This window comes from Hemicordylus capensis, chromosome 14, assembly GCF_027244095.1.
Source record: "Hemicordylus capensis ecotype Gifberg chromosome 14, rHemCap1.1.pri, whole genome shotgun sequence".
Taxonomy (NCBI): Eukaryota; Metazoa; Chordata; class Lepidosauria; order Squamata; family Cordylidae; genus Hemicordylus; species Hemicordylus capensis.
The window spans coordinates 16,968,903-16,988,891 of record NC_069670.1 but is presented as its reverse complement, the minus strand read 5'-3'; the positions used below and the strand labels follow the sequence as shown (position 1 = coordinate 16,988,891).

At 53.0% G+C, this 19,989-nt stretch overlaps 1 protein-coding gene across 8 annotated transcripts in view; it reads right to left on the bottom strand.

Moving 5' to 3' along the window:
- Positions 1–19,989, bottom strand: part of SIPA1 (signal-induced proliferation-associated 1) — a 47,009-nt gene that overhangs the window by 16,813 nt on the left and 10,207 nt on the right. For 7 of the 8 annotated variants that reach the window (XM_053278258.1, XM_053278252.1, XM_053278259.1 and 4 more), the window contains 7 exons: positions 16,523–17,810; positions 15,711–15,835; positions 15,330–15,518; positions 7,559–7,733; positions 6,516–6,619; positions 5,219–5,376; positions 2,125–2,725 (listed from right to left, as the gene is read on the bottom strand). In XM_053278258.1, coding sequence (XP_053134233.1) covers positions 2,125–2,725; positions 5,219–5,376; positions 6,516–6,619; positions 7,559–7,733; positions 15,330–15,518; positions 15,711–15,835; positions 16,523–17,432 — 2,262 coding nt within the window. In that variant the 5' untranslated portion in view covers positions 17,433–17,810. Of the gene's footprint in view, positions 1–2,124; positions 2,726–5,218; positions 5,377–6,515; positions 6,620–7,558; positions 7,734–15,329; positions 15,519–15,710; positions 15,836–16,522; positions 17,811–19,211; positions 19,360–19,989 lie in introns of all 8 variants that reach the window. The other variant, XM_053278255.1, reaches the window with a different exon arrangement.

Below are 19,989 nucleotides of genomic sequence, written 5' to 3'. Positions count from 1 at the left end.
GGCTGGGTCTGCCCACCCGTTCTATGGAATGAAAACACAATCGCTTCTAAATGAACGATGTATGAAGTGCTGTACAGGCCATCTTCTTTATACAGTATATATATATAATTCCCTTAGGCATACTTGTCGCTAATCCAATGTGTGGCAGCTCCCGCGAGAATTCGAGCAACTGCCGGATAGAGACGGGGACGGGTGGGAGGGAAGAAAACGGTGGTGGCGACCAGCTGGGAAACAAAACAGTGGCAGAGGCCGACCAGCCGGCAGGGAAGAGGTTGGGTGGCTGGGAAGAAAATGGCGGCGGCAGTGGACAGGTGGGTGGGGGAAGTAGCAGCCGGCCAGCAGGCAGGGGAAGCACCGAGGGGGAAAAGGTGGTGTGGGCTGGCGGGGGGAGTGGAAACTGAAAAAGACTGTGACAGCAGCAGCAGGGGACAGGATGGTGGGGGATGGCGGCAGCAAACTAGAGGCACAGATGGTTTGTGCCCAGTTCAGCTAGTATTTATTTATTTATTGGATTTATATACTACCCTTCCAAAAATGGCTCAGGGCGCTTGATCAGGCATTTATTGGATATTTGATCAGGAGAGCCATCCGGGATCTTTCTGTTGGCTTGAGCTGCACTGGGGAGCAGAGCTGGCCCTGCAGTAGCAAGCATGACATGTCTCCTTTGCTAAGCAGAGTCTGCCCTGGTTTGCATCTGGATGGGTGACTCCAGGTGAGCCCTGTAAGAGATTCCCCTTAGGGCAGAGGTAGGCAACGCGCAGCTCTCTGGATGTTGCTGGATGACCATTCCCATCATCCCCAGCTGCAATAAATTGTTGTTTGTCAACATCTGGAGAGCTGCACGTTGCCTGTCTTAGGCGATGGGCCTGAAGCTCAGTGGAAGAGCATCTGCTTTGCAGGCAGAAGGTCCCAGGTTCAATCCCTGGCAGCATCTCCAGGTAGGGCTGGGGGGGGAAACCCCAAGCCTGAAACCTTGGAGAGCCACTGCCAGTCCGTGTAGGCCAGGGGTCGCCAACCTGGGCGCTTTCCAGATTAGCCGCTCAACAGCGGCAAAATGCTTCTGTTCAGGCAAACCGCATTCAAAACGTAAGTAGCCAAGCGCCCAGCAGGGGGAGCAGTCTCGTGGAAACGAACAACTCGGGGAAAACAGCAAATTTTTTACGCTGGATACACAACATCCTAGCACTCTATCGCAGTGATTGAATTCGAAACAAAGCATTGGAAATCTGAACAGCACCCTGCTGTCAGCATAGGGACTGTGGAGTCACAACACAGGAAGTGTGGAAGCACACTTCAGAGATCTGTCATGACCCCATCGCAGGGTCTAATCTGGAAAGTGCCCTGCTAGGGCTGGGAGAGACGCCTGCCTGAAATCTTGGGGAGCTGCTGCCAGTCAGTGCCGACAACCTTGAGCTAGACAGATCAAGGGTCTGACTCAGCAAGAAGCAGCTTCTTGTGTTCCTATGTAGGGGCACCTGGCTTCCTCTGTTCACATTGCACAGAATCAACCAGCACAACAGCACCATGTTGGTCAGGAATGAATTCATGCCCCCTGGAAGTTAGGCATGAATTAACTCACTTCCACCTCCGATGGTTTTATTAACTGCTGGTATCCCCTTATATCACAGACAGACAAACAAACATCCAGATCTCTTTTATGGTTCTAGAAGACAATTTACATTTTGGAAGGATGTGTTCGTTCTCTCTCTCCTTCTCCAAAATAAGAACAGTCCCTTTTACTCTATTTGTCTTTTCCGAATTGTCTTGTATCTGATAGGTATTCCCTGTAATGTTGATATCTTGTTGCATTATTGCTACTTTTTGTTTGTAAAACTGCTTTGTTGGTGGTTCCCCCCACCCCCCGCCCTGCTTTTCTTTAAAAAGATATGTAGAACCGATTCATAAAAATTAAAATTAAATTAAAAATCCCTAAACCGGGGACTCATCCAACTAGTGGCTAAGCTCCAGAGTCTTTCTAGGATCCAAGGCATAGAGAGTAACAGCCAACATGGGGGAGCGCCTCTGAGCATGTGAAGAGTGCAACTCCAGGCACCTAGCCAGGCACTGCAACACCTCCCATCCAGATAGCACAGGGCCCCTTTAGCAAGCAGAACCAATGCCTACCTGCAGCCGGTGGACGATATCCCGGATGTCCGAGGCCTGCCCCTCGTCCACGCGCATGCAAATGTAGTCCCCCGTCTCGTAGTAGAGGTCCAGAGTGCAGCTCTCCGAGAAAGTCCAAGCCAGGATGTCCCGGCAGGAGCAGCTGAAGACCACCCTCTTCTCCCGGGCCTCAATGAGGACTAGAAACTCCGCCGAGATGCCCAGCAGGCACCGGAGCTCACCAGTGCCCTTGCTCTCGGACCCTTTGCTGCCATCCCGCGCCCACACACCCCACACCAACGCCCCGGCGCTGTGCGCCTCGGCCCCCTTGGCGGCCTTGACCTTCTCGCGCTTCTTGGCGGCCAGGGCGATGAGGGCCAGGCGGGAGGAAGAGGCCTCCAGGGTGCTGGTGGAGGAGTAGTGGAGGGCCAGGTCCCGCAGGTATTCCTGCCGCGTGCGGGTGGCCATGGCGTGGAACTTGCCCGAGCGCTCGGCGGCGTTTTCGGCGTTGATGGCTTTGGCGAGGAGGAAGTCTCGGAAGGTCGGGCCCTTGGCAAAGGAGTTCTCGGCCGGGATGAAGGGCCCGAAAGGCGGGATGTCTTTGGTGCAGCTGACGGCCACGCTGGAGGGAGCCACAGGGGGCACAGAGAGAAAGGAAGGGGGGTCACTGAGGTCACCCACTTTGGAAAGCGTCATGGCATGGCAGGTGAGTATTCCTCCCATTCCATTTTATCCTATCTCTACACCGCCCCATATAAAAATCCCTGGGCGGTTTGCAATTAAAACCCAACAACCATTAAAACCTAAAATTAAACAAGAGAAATTAAAACATTCACCAAGACAGCTTTAACACATTATAAACGAAAAGCCTGATAGAACAGGCGTGCGTCCGGAAGTCGCTTAAAAAACAGCCAGAAACAGCCAAAAACAGCCAGAAAACCTATCTATTTTGCCAGCTTTTTAGTTTTTAACGTGTGTGTGTGTTGTGTGTCCACCCCTTTTCTTTCTCCCCCTCTTCCACTCTTCTTCTCTTGTCTTCGTTGTTTTAATTTATATAAACCACCTCAAGTCTAAGGAAGTCAGGCATTCAATAAACAAACAAAAACAAAATAAGTGTGAGTACTATAAGATATTCCCCTAAGGGAATGGAGCCGCTCTAGGAAGAGCAGAAGGTTCCAAGTTCCCTCCCTGGCAGCATCTTCAAGATAGGGCTGAGAGAGACTCCTGCCCACAACCTTGGAGAAGCCGCTGCCAGTCTGTGAAGACAATACTGAGCTAGATGGACCAATGGTCAGACTCAGTATGAGGCAGCTTCCTATGATCCTATGATGTTCTTCCTGGTGTTCAGCCTAAACCTGCTGCTTTGCAGTTTCAACCCCGGGGTTCTAGTCCTGCCTTCAGGAGCAGCAGTGAATAAACCTGCTCCTCCTCCTCCTGTATTTATTTATTTAATTTAAAATATTTCTATACCACCCAAAACTTGCGTCTCTGTACAACAGCCCTTCAGATATTTGAAGATGGCTATTGTTAGGGCTGCAGAAATCCACTAGTCTATGACAAGTGAAAAATGATACCCGTCGAGTGAAAAAAAGACCTGATGAGCAATGTACCAACATAGCTTGATGAGTAAAGTATTTCGTCTGGCTGATAAACTGAGCCTACATTTCTTCACCCCTGGCTATTGAATACCCAGCTCATAGAACTTGGTTTCCAGACCTTTCCCCATCTTGGCTGGCCTCTTCTGAACCCATGCTAGCTCATCAATGTCATCTTTAAAGTGCCGGGCCCAGAAATGGAAAAAATCCTCCCTTCCCTTTCATAAACCAAGTCTTTGGATTCAAACCTAGGTCTCTGCAACAAACACCCAACGCTCTAACCACTGGGCAACACTGTACAGAGATCACTATGTCTCAGAAAGCCTTGATTCTAAAACCACTGGGAAAGAGAGAGAGAGCAAGAGCAACTTTGTGCAATGCTAAATTTTCTATTTCAAACGTGGCATGCCACAGCATCAGGGTGGGGTGTCTGTGGCCAGAGGCACCGTCAAGGCCGAGCCCAGCAAGAAGGAAGGTGGTACCAACCATAGTGGCAGGCCGGGATGGAAGTGCATAAAGGTCGACATGCAAAGCAGGTAGGACTGCTAGGGTAGCAGAAAGCAGCCTGTCCAAGCCAAAGTGCAATGAACTCCAGGGTAAGGCGTTTGATCTGACAGCAGTTTGTACTTCTCCACAGAGATTATACAGTTGCTGGGGCTGAGAGAGGAAGGCCAAAACATAGAGGGAAGCAGCACTTAGTCCGGAAGCTGTCTTGGTGCCAGCCAAGCGCAGCAGAGAGCAGTCCTGGGGCGCCCCCTTCTGGCAGAGAGTGGCTCTAGATCTAATGTGGTTTTAGGAGATTGCTGCTGCTTCTCTTTCGGTGCCTTCACGTTGGCATGTCCCCATTCCTTGGTGCTTTAGGGAACATAGGAAGCTGCCATATACCAAGCCAGGCTAATGGTCTATCTAGCTCAGTATTGTCTTCACTGACTGGCAGCGGCTTCTCCGAGGTTGCAGGCAGGAGTCTCTCTCAGCCCGATCTTGGAGATGCTGCCAGGGAGGGAGCTTGGAGCCTAGATGCTCGAGCGGCTCCATCCCCTGAGGGGAAGATCTTGCAGTGCTCACACTTTTGGTCTCCCATTCATATGCAACCAGGGTAGACCCTGCTTAGCTAAGGGGACAAGTCGTGCTCACTACCCCAAGGCCAGCTCGAGGCAGTGAGCTCTGAACACTGCACAATTTGAAAGTAAAGCAGGCCAGACTGCCCCTTTCCCAGTTCTGTAGTGTTCCTTTTGAGATATGGTGGCCAACCTGCAGGTGGCTGAAAAGAGCTGAAACCCCGCCAGAGTAAGAATTCTTAAGAGCCTTCCCTGCGGGACGGGTTCCTAAGAACAGATTCAAATCACGATGGGTGCAATCAGGCTTTGTGAAACAGGATGCTGTGTGACTAGACGGGCCTGATCCAGCCGGGCTGTTCTTATGTTCCTAAGAAGGGTGAGGGCCATTCCACTAGTTTCTCACCTAGGCCCCAGCCCCCCCTGCCGTCGCATTTTGCAACCAACTTTCCCCCTCCCCCTCACCTGTAGGTGGTATGCTCTGTGCAAGGCTCCTGAGCCCGCACCACAATGAAGACGTGCTGGAAGTGTGAGCGGATCACCCGGGGGGTGAAAGGGAGGGCCCCCAGCTCCTGGAAGACGATGGTCACGATGTCGTTCCCGATGTGGCGTTTCCGCAGCAGCTGCAATAAGGAAAGGGTGACTGCAGAAGCTGTGGGCGGGCTGGCAGACTGCAAGCTGGGGAGCCGAGTTCAAATCTCTGCTTTTGGCAAAAATGGCGCCGTTTCAGAGAGCAGTGAACCGTGTTCCCTCTAACAGGAATTCCCAGGTGTTGTTGACTACAACTCTCATAATCCCCAGCCAAAGGCCACTGCAGCTGGGGATGCTGGGAGTTGTAGTCAACATCTGGGAATCCCTGTTAGAGGGAACACTGGTGGTGAATAGCATTTTCCTGCTCTCCCTTGTGTGTGGGCACACAAGCACATGTGGGTGTCACTCACCCCCACCTCCACCTCACCCCGGTCAGCTGTTATCTAAAGAACCAGTGGTTCCCAACCTTTTTAACAAGTGTACCGAAAACTATCAAAAACTTTCAGCTCAGGAACTCCATAGATTTTTTTTGAGAGAGAGAATGTACACACAGATTTACATGTTACAGTTATGAGACGAGCTACTCCAGTCCACCAGCTTACATCCAGACTAAGTGACTCATGAGTATTCCCATTGAAATGAATGGGACAAGTAAACTTGGCCCATTCATTTCAATAAGACTGCTTCTGCGTGACTTAATCTGGATGTAAACCAATGACTGGAGTAGCCCGTCTCAGAACTGTAACACTGGAATTTGTGTGTGTGCGTGTGTGTACACACATACACAGAAACACATGTGTTACAGTTAGAGAAACAGGCTACTCCAGTCACGGGCTCGCATCCACACTACACTACTCAGAAGCAGTCTTACTGAAATGAATGGGACAAGTTTACTTGTCCCATTAATTTCAATGGGAGTCCTTGTTGCTAATTTTCTGAAGCCTGGCCGTCAGGCTGAGGGGATGGATCTGCTGAGCTTCAGCTCATAGCCAGACAATCAGGAGCAGAGGAGGAGGATCTATACTTTGCTCTTTCTCCTTCTGCAGCAGACATATTGCTGAGGATATTTCTGAGGCTTCAAACTGGTGATCCTCAGATGGGGAACAAATAGCAGAGCAGCAGCGAGGGGAGGCAGGAGGGGTCCGAGTTCAGCCTGGGAGTCCTCCAAGTACCCTTTGGGGCCTAGAACCCCCTGCTGGGAAAGTGTGATCTAAGTGGAAAGACCACTCACCTGCTGGCGATTGTTGGGGGTGTACGGCAGCATGGTGGAGACATGGAACATGATCTCATAGTCCTGATATGTGGTGTAGAGAGAGTGGGTCCCCGTGGAATCAGCTGGAAAGGTAAGAGTCAGAGAAATCACCCTCTGACATCCCGACGAAGCTTCCCAACAGTACTGCTCAGGAGCGACTCCAAAGGATGATTAAATTTCGGTAGGTCCTCCTCTAGCACAGGGCTTCTCAAACCTGGGCCTCCAGGCGTTCCTGGGCAACAACTCTCATCACCTCCTGCCACAAAGGCTGGAGACCGCTGTGGATGATGGGAGTTGTAGTCCAGCAACGTTTGGAGACCAAGAGTTGGGAACCTCTGCTGTAGGGGATTTAGCCAGGGTCTCAGCCGCTTTCTCCAGGACTATTCCTCCCCTCCAGTGTTCCTTCCAACAGGGATTCCCAACAGTTGTGGACTACAACTCCCAGAATCCCTAGCTGCCATGGCTTCTGCTTGGGGATTCTGGGAGGTGTAGTCAGCAACATCTGGGAATCCCTGTTAGAGGGAACACTGCTCCCATCCATCCCACATAGGGTTGCCATATTCCAGCTTTCCAAATCTGGGTGCCTAATTTGCATATTATGTAAATTGGCTTGAAAATAATTTCTGAGCAGAATACCGACTGCACTGCACGTTTTGCTCCCTAACTCCGCTTCTACAAGGGCTGGAGCTTAGCTTTTTTAATTATTATTAATGAAAGCTGAAATCCAGGCAAATCTGGGTGGGCTAAGCAATCTGGGTGAGATGCTTAAAATCCAGGTGAAAGCCGAAATTCCAGGGTGGGGCATGGCAACTCTAATTCCAAAGGCAGACTCTGTGGCTGCTTTCTTGAGGAATGCTTTTCAAAAGTCATAAAATGAAAAGGATGGAGAGGTAGGAACTGGACGGTCCGCTCCGCTGGATCTCTCACGCCTCCAGCGGGGCACAGGATCCACCTTACAGCTGAAAAAGATTGCCGTCTGTTACGAAAGGGGCTGCGTCTAAGAGCTCCCCGGCACCACTCACTCTTGGTGTCCAGCTGGGCACGGTACTTGTCGAAGCCCCGCAGGCGAACGCAGTCCCCCAGCAGCTGCAGGAACTCTTGGAAGGCAGGCCCGGCGGCCTCGTTGTTGTACATCTCCTCTTCCGAACCCTGCCCAGCCAGGCAGTACAGCACCCCGACTTTCCGCTGGAAGCTGAGCTGTGGGGCAGAAGCGGTGTGGGTTGGGGTAGGGGGAGAAGACGACCAGAGCTGCAGCGTCAAAGCCAAGATGCGGGAGCCGGGCACCGACTCGCCACGGACCTTGGCCTTACGAACCAGGCTCTAGATTTTTAGACCAGCGCAGCTCATTTGCTCTATTGTGTTAATTACCCCTGCTAACTGGGCAAAGAGGCACCTTTTAAAGGGGCGATTCTCTTTATTTAGCAGGGGGAGAGTAACTGGCCCTATCCACCCACATCCAGTGACTGTTGCTGGTGTCTGTCTTATGTTTCTTTTAGACTGTGAGCCCTTTGGGGACAGGGATCCATCTTATTTATTTGTTATTTCTCTGTGTAAACCGCCCTAAGCCATTTTTGGAGGGCGGTATAGAAATCGAATTAATAAATAATAATAATAATAATAATAATAATAATAATAATAATAATAGGGCAAGAGCCTCCCCTGACCAACTTGGTTTTTCCCTCTAGCATCTGGGTTAGGAACAGAGGAAACTGCCATATACTGAGTCAGAACCTTGGTCCATCTAGCTCAGTATGTTAGACTCTGACTGGCAGCAGCTCTCCAAGGTTTCCGGCAGGAGTCCCTCCCAGCCCTACCTGGAAAGGCTGCCAGGGATTGAACCTAGGACCTTCTGCCTGCAAAGCAGATGCTCTGGCACTGAACTGTGGCCCAATCCCATAAGGGGAATAACTCACATGCAATTCCCCCATCCAAATGAAAACCAAGGCAGACCCTGCTTAGCAAAGGAGACAATTCATGCTGACTACTACAATATGGGAAGATGCTGAAAGGCATCATCTCATACTGCGCAGGAGGAGGCAATGGGAAACCCCTCCTGTATCCTACCAAAGACAACAACAGGATTCTGTGGGTGCCAGGAGTCGACATCCACTTGACGGCACACTTTACCTTTACTACGAGACCAGCTCTGCCCCATTGAATTGTCTCTATTCAAGGTAATGGAGCAAGTGCACCCCGTTATACTGAACTGGTGAAGATGGAAACTTTTTTCAGGCACATAGGGAGCTGCCTTATACTGAGTCAGACCACTGGTACAGCTAGTTCAATATTGTCTACTCTGATTGGCAGCAACTCTCCAGGGTATCGGGAGGGAATCTTTCCCAGCCCTACCCGGAGATGCTGCCTGGGATTGAACCGGGGACCTTCTGCATGCAAAGCAGATGCTCTTCCACTGAGCTACAGCCCCATCTCAGGCCTTTGATAGGCTTAGAAAGGATCCGGAACCTGCTGAATTCTTTCAGGAGACTTCGCATAATCCCCAAATTAATCTGAGGCTAGCCCAGTTGCTGCTATTATATTTTGTTCTTAAATATCTCATATCTATTTCCAAAAGAGTTGGAAATGTTAGCATCCTTATAACCAGAGCATCTGCAGGTGAGAAAGGTACATTGGTACTCACCGTGAAGGTGTCTTCTGGCTGGTGTAGAAGAGGTCACCCAACGTGGGATTACATCCCTCCACATGCTCCAGAAGGCAGGAAGTAGAAAAAAACCTGAAGACTCAACCCAGTGCATGTGGGCGTATACCTTCAGTACCTAAAACAGCTCAAGCTCCAGAAGAAATAACATAACCACAACATGAACAGGAAAATAGCATAACATAACCCAGGACAAGAAGAGGAAGAGCAGAACAGAGTAGCCCTCCCTCCCGGGTCAGAGATCTAGCCAAGGAAAAGAAACAAACCCCGGGTGGGCCTTGGGTGACCTCTTCTACACCAGCCAGAAGACACCTTCACGGTGAGTACCAATGTACCTTTCTCGGCTGGTGTAGGAGGTCACCCAACGTGGGAGATACCACAGCACCAACCACGGGAGGGAAACAGAGTCCCCAAACACTGGATCTACTGAGCCGGAAGGACCCTCTGAAGGACCCTCCGACCAAAGGCCGCCCTTGCCGAGGCGTGCTCGTCCAACTTATAATGTCTTGAAAACGTGAATGGAGACGACCACGTAGCTGCCTTGCAGATCTCCTCCAGCGATGCCGCGGAGGACAGTGCCGCCGACGTGGCCGCTGATCTTGTCGAGTGGGCCGTAACCTGATCAGGAACTGGCAGGTCCTGCAACCTATACGACTCCACGATACAGGACTTCACCCATCTGGCGATGATTGCTGCTGAAACCTTCAGACCCAACTTGGCCGACTTGAATGCTACAAACAGGGCGTCAGATTTCCTAAATGATTCCGTCCTATGTAGGTAGACCTTTAGCGCCCGACGGACATCCAAACGGTGCCATTCCTTCTCAGCAGGGTGTCTAGGTTCTGGGCAGAATGAGGGAAGAAAGATGTCTGCAGCCCTATGGAAGATTGAGTTCACCTTGGGAGCGAAGGACGGATCGGGAATGAGTCGAACTGCATCCTTAGAGAAGACACACAGGCCACTCTTAACGGATAAGGCCTGCAGCTCCGAGACCCTTCTGGCCGATGTTATAGCCACTAGAAAGGCCACCTTCCATGAAAGTAGCTGAAGAGAGGTGGAACGCAGCGGCTCGAACGGGTGAAATTGAAGCCCTCGCAGCACCACATGCAAGTCCCAGGATGGGAAACGGTGACAGACTGGCGGCGATAAGTGTGCTGCCCCTCTCAAGAATTTCTGTAAAAGAGGGTGTTTAGCTTGGGAGGCACGCTGTCGTGGGAACAGCATCTGGACCAAACACGCCGCTTGCCGCTTGAGGGTGTTAGGTTTTAGGCCCATGGAGAGACCATCCTGGAGGAAATCCAGTAGCTCCCGCAACTTACAATTGTCAGGCTGCAGACCACGCCGAGCCGCCCAACGAAGAAAACTTCTCCAAGTTGACTGATAGATCCTATTGGTAGAATCCTTCCTGGAGGCGAGGATGGTCTCAATAACCTGCTCCGACAATCTTTCCCGGCCTAGGATAGCCCGCTCAGCTTCCACGCGGTCAGTTGCAACCATTCTGGTTCTGGGTGGAGAATTGGGCCTTGCTGTAGCAGGTCTGGACGACAAGGAAGTCTGAGGGGCCTTTCCACGGCCAGCGCCACGATTTCGGAGAACCAGGGTCTCCTGGGCCAGTAGGGCGCGATCAAAATCATGGAGGACTGGGACCCTCGAAGCTTCCTCAGGCACCGAGATAGTAAAGGAACTGGAGGAAAGGCGTACAGCAGCGAACGAGGCCACGGTGTCGACAGAGCGTCCACTGCTTCCACCCCCTCCGACGGGAAGCGTGTATAGAACCTCCGCAGCTTGGTGTTCTCCCTGGACGCAAAAAGGTCTACGCACGGGTTGCCTAGCCTCTCCGTCACCCACTGGAATACCGAGGGGTGGAGGCCCCACTCCGCCGTCTGAATCGGCTGTCGACTGAGCCAATCCGCCCGTACATTGGAGGCCCCGCTCACATGATGTGCCAGGATAGATAACAAGTTCCGCTCTGCCCAATCCAGCAGGGTCACTGCCTGTAGATGGAGGGACCTCGACCTCGTCCCCCCTTGCCTGTTGGTGTGTGCCTTGGTCGCGGTGTTGTCCGTGCGCACCAAAACGTTCCGACCCTGCACCAGCGGCCGGAAGGACCTTAGGGCCAGGAACACTGCCCGCAGCTCGAGCCAATTGATGCTGTGACGGGATTCCTCTCTGGACCACTGGCCCTGAGCAGATTCGTTCCGGCAGTGCGCCCCCCAGCCCCACAGGCTGGCGTCTGTTGTGACTAGAATCCTTTCTGGTTCCAGAAACGGTCTCCCCTGGACGAGGTTTTTTCGAACTGTCCACCACTTGATCGCCTCCCTCAAATCCCTGGGTAGGAGAATCTTCTTGTCTCGCCGCAGCGCAATTCTGCTTTGATGGGGAAGAAGAGCCCACTGCAATCTGCGAAGGTGGAGCCTTGCCCAGGGAACCGAGTCCATGGCAGCTACCATGAGACCGAGAAGTCTTGTTAACTTGAGGAGGCTGGCTTGGTCTTTCCTCAACACTCTGCTGGCCAGGGATGACAGGACCTCCAACCTGTCCTCTGGAAGGAACAGTCTGCAGACCGCAGTGTCCATGATGACTCCCAGATGACGAAGGCGCCGGAACGGTGTCAGGTGGCTTTTGGCCAGGTTCACCAGGAAGCCGTGCTGTCTCAGTAGAGAGAGTGTCCTGGACAAGGCAGAGCTCACGGCCTCGGCTGAGCTTGCTCGAATCAACAAGTCGTCTAAATAAAAATAAAGATGAATGCCCTCCATGCGAAGGATGGCTACTAGGGGGCTCAGGATCTTTGTGAAGACCCTGGGGGCCGATGAAAGTCCGAATGGCAGTGCTCGGTACTGAAAATGCCTTCCCTTGTAACAGAAACGCAGCAGAGGTCGACTGAGGGGGTGAATAGGTATATGGAGATAGGCATCCTGAAGGTCTATGGATACCAAGAAGTCGCCTGCCTGCAGAGCCTCTGAGAAGTGCTTCTTTATCACGAATTTGTTGACGGGGCGCAAGTTCAGTACCGCCCTTGCTGACCCGTCCTTCTTTGGCACAGTGAAGATTACAGAGTACATGCCCCGGCCCCTCTGGTCCAATGGCACCTCCTCTATGGCTCCTATTTCCATCAGATGTTGTATGGCTAGCAGGAGGCCCTTGTGCTTTGCGATGTTCTTTGATCTTTGTTGCCAGGGCGACTGGAGAGTTCCACCCTGTAACCGTGCTTTACAATAGAAAGAACCCAATTGTCTGAAACCGACTCTTTCCAGATGTGCCAGAAGTCCAATAGTCGAGCCCCCACCCTGCCGGCCAGAGAGTCAGGAATGCTGCTTGGGGCCCCGGGACTGGGGGCTGAAGGATTGACGGTTCTGGGTATGAAACGATTGCCTGCCCTGACCCCTAGATCTATTCCACTGGGGCCAAAAAGGGCGGAAGGAGTCCCTCTGCCTGAATTGTGGTCTGAAGGATCTATAGGTTTGAGTATTCCTGCGAGGAAAAACCTTATCTTCCTTGCGCGTGACCGATGGCAATGCCTTACGCTTGTCCTGGGTCTCAATGAGCACCTCCTTGAGTGCTTCATCCCCAAAGAGCTTGCCTCCTGCATAAGGAACAGCTGCCAGGTTCGACTTAGAGGTGTTGTCAACTTTCCAATATTTGAGCCAAATATTGCGCCTGGCTAGCACACCTGCGCCCAACGCTCGAGCCGAGAAGCGCACACTATCGAAAGTAGCATCTGCTGCCAGGGCAGCCGCTTTTTGAAGACGTATTAGTTTGCGGCGCATCTGAGATTCGCCTGCCGGCGGGTCATTAAGCAGCTCATCGATCCATAACACTGAAGCTCTCGACACCAATGAGGCTGTAGTGTCGGCCCTGATAGCCATAGCCGATAAATCATGGACCCTACGTAGGGCTGCTTCCGCTTTTTTGTCTGCAGGATCCTTAAAAGTGGAATCCCCATCCTTGGGGACCACCACCCCGCTAAGTAGGGCTCCAAAAGGGGCATCCGTAAGAGGTACTTTTAACAGCTTTAAGGTCTCGTCATCAAAGTCATATAACTTAGAAGCAGACGCTGGCGCACGCTTAGCAGAGGCGATGGCGGACCACTCCTCTTTAATAGTGGTAGTGAACCCTTCAGGCATCACTGCCTTAGACTGGAATGGCTTCGAATTGGGGAGAACAAGGGAGCCCTTGGATACAGGGGTCTCCTCCTCAGGTGCCACTGGCTTCAGACCCAAGGCAAGCAGGGATCGGTTAATGATAGCCTGGGCATCCTCTTTCAGGGAGAGTCTTTGGCTTTGCGCCCCCGGTCCCTGTTCCTCGGGAGTCTCGCCATCCTCCTCAGAGGACGTATCGGGAACCTGGTCCCCGCTCTCTACTCCAGCCATCTCCCCTTTGTGCTGCATAATGTCGGGAGACTCCTCCCCTGAATCCTCTGAAGAGCGGAGCTCCTGGGAACGAGCGAAAGAGGTCACCCTCCTGGTGCGCCTAAGTCGCTTCCTGACTGGGGACTCATCCTGGGAATCCGAAGGTGACAATGCCTCTGCCCGCCGCCTAGGTGCTCTGTCCCTGGACCGCCCCTTCAGCGCTGCTGCCAGCGAGCGCTGAACCGCCTCCTCGATCCAGCTCCTTAGGGCTGCAGGATCCATGGATCTCCCGGGGCTACCTGCTAGGTTGTCACCATCCGGTGGTTCAATGCCAGGGGAGCCCCTGCCTACAGATTGCAGGTCCGCCTCCCCGCTCCCCCGCGAAGGCCCCGGTCTCACCGGTAACTGCTGGGTAGGGCTGCCGCCATCATCCTGCTGCCTGTCGGGCTGCTCCGACTCTCCCCCGTGCTCCGATCGTTCAGGGCTGGGGGGCTGCCGCTGAGCGGACTGCCGGTCCTCCGCGGAACCGCCCGCCGACTCCCTCGCTGGGCGGCCGGCCGCTGGAGACAAGGGGGGCGGGGAGAGTAAGCACGCCTCCTCCAAAATGCGCCCGGGCAGCCGCGTAGGCGAGGTTGCGCTCTTGGCAAAGTTTCCCGCTCGGCGTGACTCTTCTTCTTCCTCTTCTGCCTTTTTTGTGGCGGGGACGCCGAGCGGAGGCGATCGTGCCTGGTGTTAGACCTGGCATCCACACCCTGGCCTTCATACTGAGGGGAAAGCCGCTGTGGCCTGCTGGCGCCAGCAAGGCTCCCCCTAGTGGCCGACATGTTGAAAACGTCCCTTTCGGCTGTTCGGGCCTTTGGCGGGAAAGACCGTTTGCGGGCCTTTTGCTCCCTTAAAGCCAGGATTCCAAGGCCTCCCTTCGCGGCCATCGGACGGAGGCCGTCGGAAGGTGATGAGAACGAGGGAGACAGAGTAATAAGCAGCCGAAAGGAGATAAAGATGCAGCAAGAGAGAGAATAAAAGGTGTTTTTGTTTTTTTTAAAAAATAGGTAGAATTAGGCAATAGAGAATATAAGAAAAATATCTAGATCAGAACAGTAGACAAAGAATAGCAGAAAACAGTGGATAATAGGAAAATACACGAAGCGAGCTGAGTGATAGAACCTCCTGGAGCGAAGGCAGGAAGTAGAACTGGAGGTATACGCCCACATGCACTGGGTTGAGTCTTCAGGTTTTTTTCTACTTCCTGCCTTCTGGAGCATGTGGAGGGATGTAATCCCACGTTGGGTGACCTCCTACACCAGCCGAGAAGGAGTTGCCAGCAGACTCTGGGTACCCTACAGATAGGTCAGTTTCAGAATCACCTGAAGCAGGGGGGGGGACCCCTAGTAGGCAAAAAACAAAAACAAAACACAAACCCAGCTTCCTCCAATGTAACATTCCATTGAGCGGAATGTTCGCAGACACAGAGGGCAGTTAACAGACAGCCAGGTGGGTGGAGCTAATAGAACCCATTGGTAGGGAGGGGGGCAAGGAGTGCTACAACAAAATGATGGGGTCATTTCTTAGCTTGAAGAATACTACCTTAGGACAATCACGCACCGCTTCTGAGGAGGAGGAGGAGGAAAGGTGCCTGAACTTTTACCGTGCCCACTCACTGGCAACACATGCACACTAGGGATGTTCACAAACATTTTGTTGCAGCCCGATATCGATATTGTGTTTATCTCCCAAAGACAGAAAGGCGGGGTGCCAAGGTTTCGAATACGCACCCACACCGACACTTACGCCCTGTTCATCCAACTTGAGGAGGGTCTCCGGCACCTTTGGGGAATTGGAGGCCAAGCGGAGACACTGCAGGCTCAGCTCCGGCATCACGTGCTCCAGCAGCTTCTTGGGAGGCACTCCCCGGGGGGCGGAGTGGCGGGTGGCCAGGGGAAGCACCTCCTCCAGGATGGATCCCCGCAGAGTCCGGAGCTGGGGGCGAAAGACGTAACAGCCACTGAGGGGCCAGGGCAGCATTGCCCAAGGGGGTCTCAGCAAACAGTGAGCCACTCTTGGAGCTGGATGAGGGCTGCCGGTGGCCCCCGGGCCTAGCCAAGAAGAGCAACGCCTTAGGCCGCCGGGTGCGGAGGGACGTCCGGGGCCCGCGGCAGCCGTTCCACCCACCTGGCTTGTGCGTATGATCAGGCGGTAGTTGTACTGGGGCCCAGTGCTGCCCTCCTTCTCCTCACGCCGCAGGGACACCGCCACGGCGCCCAGCTGGTCGTCCACCCCGAAGAAATTCTGGTGCTCTGTGGGGAGAGAAGGGAGGGGACGCCTGAAGGACCACACCTCGAGCCCCTGACCCCAACGGCACCGTTAAAAGGCAGAGGCACCGTAAAAGACAGGCTACACCCGAATTGACCCCAAAGAAAGAGGACCCCAAATTGAAGGCTCCAAATTTATTTAACAGGAAAGGACTTGGGGGATGGGACCCCACCTTGGATTTTGAGTAAATATGGTAAGGAGGATAGAAGGAAAAGCCCTGCTGGATCGAGCCCAAGCAGCCCATCTTGTCCAGCCTCCTGCTTTATGCAGCGGCCAACCAGATGCATCTGGGAAGCTCATAAATGGGGGGCGAAGCGGGCAAGCGCCCCCTCCTGCTGCTGCTCGCTAGAACCTGGTGTTCAGGGGCTTGCCACCTGAATGGAAACAGAGAGCTCTCCCAGCCGGTAGCTATTGATAGTCCTATCCTCCCCGAACGTGTCTAATCCCATTTTTAAACCCGTTCCAATTGGTGGCCGTCACCACATCCAGTGGCAGCTTCCTGCTGTCTGTCTGGAATCTCTCAACAGGGCTGACATGTAGTCCCCCGTCCAAACGAAAACCAAGGCAAGCCCTGCTGAGCCAAGGCGGCCCATCACGCCCGCCACCGTCAGACCAGCTCCCCTCCAGCCTGGTCCAGATGGGGCTTGTCTCCTGCCCCACCCACCACTCACCCTTGCCGTAGAAATGCTTCCGATAGTAGCAGGCTCCCAGGTCGGCGTATTCGATGGCGTGGCCCGCCCGGCTCATCCTCTGCCCGTAGCTCTCGCGGGGTTCCTCCAGCACGGAAACAGCCATGTTGGGGCAGTGGAAGCCCCCCAGGGACCTCCGGTGCTGGCCCAGCCCCCACTCCGCCTCGCCTCCGGCTTCCACCCGAAAGTAGGGGCAGCTGAGCACCAGGGGCCCGTCCTTGTCCTCGCCCGCCTCGCCCTCGAAGGGGGGTCCCGTGCCCGCCAGGCGGGGCTGTGAGGCAGCGGAGGCTCCTGTGCTGACGTTGCCCTGCTTCTCAGAGTCTCTGGCTACCTCCCCGGGCTCAAAGAGGATGCTCTGTACGTCGTAGTGGGCCAAATGGCGGCCCCACACTGGCGTGGGTGCTTCAGCGGCCCCAGGCCGGGGGCTGCCCCCATCCGTGGCAAGGCTGCCGTCTGCCTCAGACTCCCACACTTCTTTGTCCGCCAGTCCGAGAAGGAGCAGGGGGTCACGGAAGCGGCGTGCCGTGGGGCTGCCAGCCCGTGGCTCTTCGTGGCTGTGGGCCCGGGCCCGGGGAGGCACCACGCCCTTCACGGATGAACTTGGCCCACTGACATTACGGTGAGGCCCCGCAGTAGTTCCCGGAGCCGGCGGCATAGGGGAGCCGGGGGTGGCCGCATCCAGCTCCCCTTCGCTCAGCGTCACGTCGCTGTTGCTCCGATGCATGAGATAGCTGCACCGCGGGGACCTCAATGGAGGGGCACAGTGCCCCACAAGGGGGCCTTCACCCGCCGGGGCCTTGGTAGCCCGGAAGGCTTCGAAAGAGAGCGAGGTGAGAGGCGGGCGGTTCGAGTGCCGTCGGATCTTGCGGACAAAAAGGTCGTCCGACTGCATCGCCCCCAGGCACGGATCCCTCTCCGAGGCTGCCCTGGCAACCCAAAGGACCACACGGGAGTCCGGATCCCACCCAGGTCTCCGGTTGGCTGCTTGCAGGGAAAATAAGCTCCGCCTTCTGTGCTTCCCACCAACCCAGTCGTCAGCACCTGAGGCTTGCGGTTTTGCGGGCGGGAGAGGTCAGTGCCCCACCCATAGGGAGGAGCTTCCGAATTTCTTTAAAAGCAGATACTCCAGGTGGGTGTCTAGGTGGCCTCCAGCACCAGGGCAGGATGACTCCGCGCAGAGGTGGGTGCTAGCACACAGCAACCAGGCATCTGGAAACACGGGCAAGTCCCAGGACGGGGAAAAGCATGTAGTCATCAGAAAGGAAGTTTCCTGCCAAGGAAAAAGACAAGTGGGAGGTGTGAATCAAAAGGACTCAACTTGAAATAAACTGGGGGGGGGGATGTATGAAGGAGAGAGGGGCCAGAGCTTGACCCTGCCTGAAATCCATAGCCTTCGCTTACCTCTGCCAGGTAACGTTTACCTTTGCCAGGTAGCGTGTGCACCCTCATTTCCTACAGCTGAGAAAGGGGAAATGGAACCCTACCTCACAGGGTTGTTGTGAGGAGAAACTCAAGTCCCCCACTCTGGGCTCCTTAGAGGAAGAGCAGGATATAAGTGTAAAAATAAATAAATAAACAAACAAACCCCAGACCTAGTACAGAGGAATTCACTTAGAAGGTGCGCATTTCACAATGTGAATTATTACATCAAGGCTCAGTTTGTTTTATTTTATTTTCGAACTGAACTAAACCAGAGTCAATTTACAGAAGTGCTCCTGTTTGAACGCTGTAGGTCAGGGTTTCTGAAAGGAAATTGTGGTGGAGATGTTGGGACGTCTGAGGACCCAAGGTTAAGAACCCTGCTGAAAGTTGTTCTTCATCTGGGGAAGGGAGAACGTTTAAATTCAGGTGTGAATTATACTTTCCTTCCTGTGCTAGTTTGTGGAGGACTGCGAAGTGGATAGGAAAGAACTGGAGATCAACTAAATTGGGGGTTACTCAGTTTCTACTTATTTCAAGGTCCTGATGAGCTATTTTTGAACACCTACAGTCAAACCACAGAACAATAGAGGGTAGGAGGGAGTGTCCTCGAGCATGCACAGAGTGCATTTCCGTTATCATGGATTACATCAAACCTATCAACTAAAACATCTGGAATTTGCCGGAGGGGGGACACAAGAAGTGTCTTCTGTGCAGGCTCTCTTCCCCATCCCCACCCACCCACCCCAAAATTCAGCCTGGACGAGGTGCTTTGTACACCACCTGGAAGAAAATGGGTTCCACTCAGAGTTCACTTTGAGAGCCCTGCCTCCGATGAGAGTTCACTTCGAGAGCCCTGCCTCCCTTCGCTCTGCACGTGCTCAGAAGCATTCTTGCCTTTCCTGTGGCCACAGGCTAGCATAGCCCCAGCCGTGGAAAACAGGATCTGGTGCAGCCCATACCAACAACAAAATAAAAAAATATCCCTGCTGATGCTGAGAGCTAATTACCCTAGTTGTCCAACAGGGCATTATCCCACATGTTCTCTCCTCCCCCAGCCTGTCATTGCTGATCACTGTCCAAAGGAATTGGAACACAGTTCCCCCCCCATGCTGTACAGATGGCACATCTTGAGATGGGGGCAGGATTTGTGGGGGGGTGAATCTGGAAGGTAGCAGAGCTCTCTGCAAGCCTGTGGATGGAATGAGACTGCTGTGCCAGGGAAGAGACCGAACTGATCACACCTTCATACCTGAAGGAAAACTTGCTCCTCCCCATCCTCCAAGAGTACCTTCAGAGGTGGTGTTCCTTCAGAGATGAGGTGGGTGACGAGTGGGGAGAAGGGCCTTCTCGGTGGTGGCCCCCAGGCTGAGGAATTATCTCCACTGGCACCTACAACCCTGAATTTAAGACGGGCCCCTTAAAAATCGAGGGTTAAAGACAAGTTATACCTTATTTACTCAAACAGAAAAGGACTCTGAATTTAAGATGACCCTCCTGATTTCTAACACGAAAGAACTTGGGGGAAAACCTAGTCTGGGATCCAGATAAAGACCTTATTATGTTCCCACATCTTGCAGAAAACAGTGACTTTAGAGCTGTTTTAACTGCTACTTTAGTTATAACTCTGCATTTGTGATCAACTTTCTATTACAGTATATATTCTGAAGAGTTTGTTTGTATGATGCAAAATAAAGTCATACTTCCCCAATTATCTACAGATACCAAATTGGGCATACACAATCCTGCCACTGAAATGAGCTGAAAGCACTACTTTTTGCACCAGAATATGCTGGTGGGAAAGTTTAAATAATTTTTTAATACTTTTAAAAGAAGACATTCTCAATATAATAATCACATTTTAACTGCTGTTCTCAGCAGAATTCTAACACTAAAGAATCAGCTCTGTAATTCAAAAATGACACCATACCCAAGAGAAGCAGATATTTCTCCAATTCAAATTTACTACGATTCAAATTTACCGTATGGTAATTACCCAATGAAATGAATCATGTTTGAAGTTGAAATCC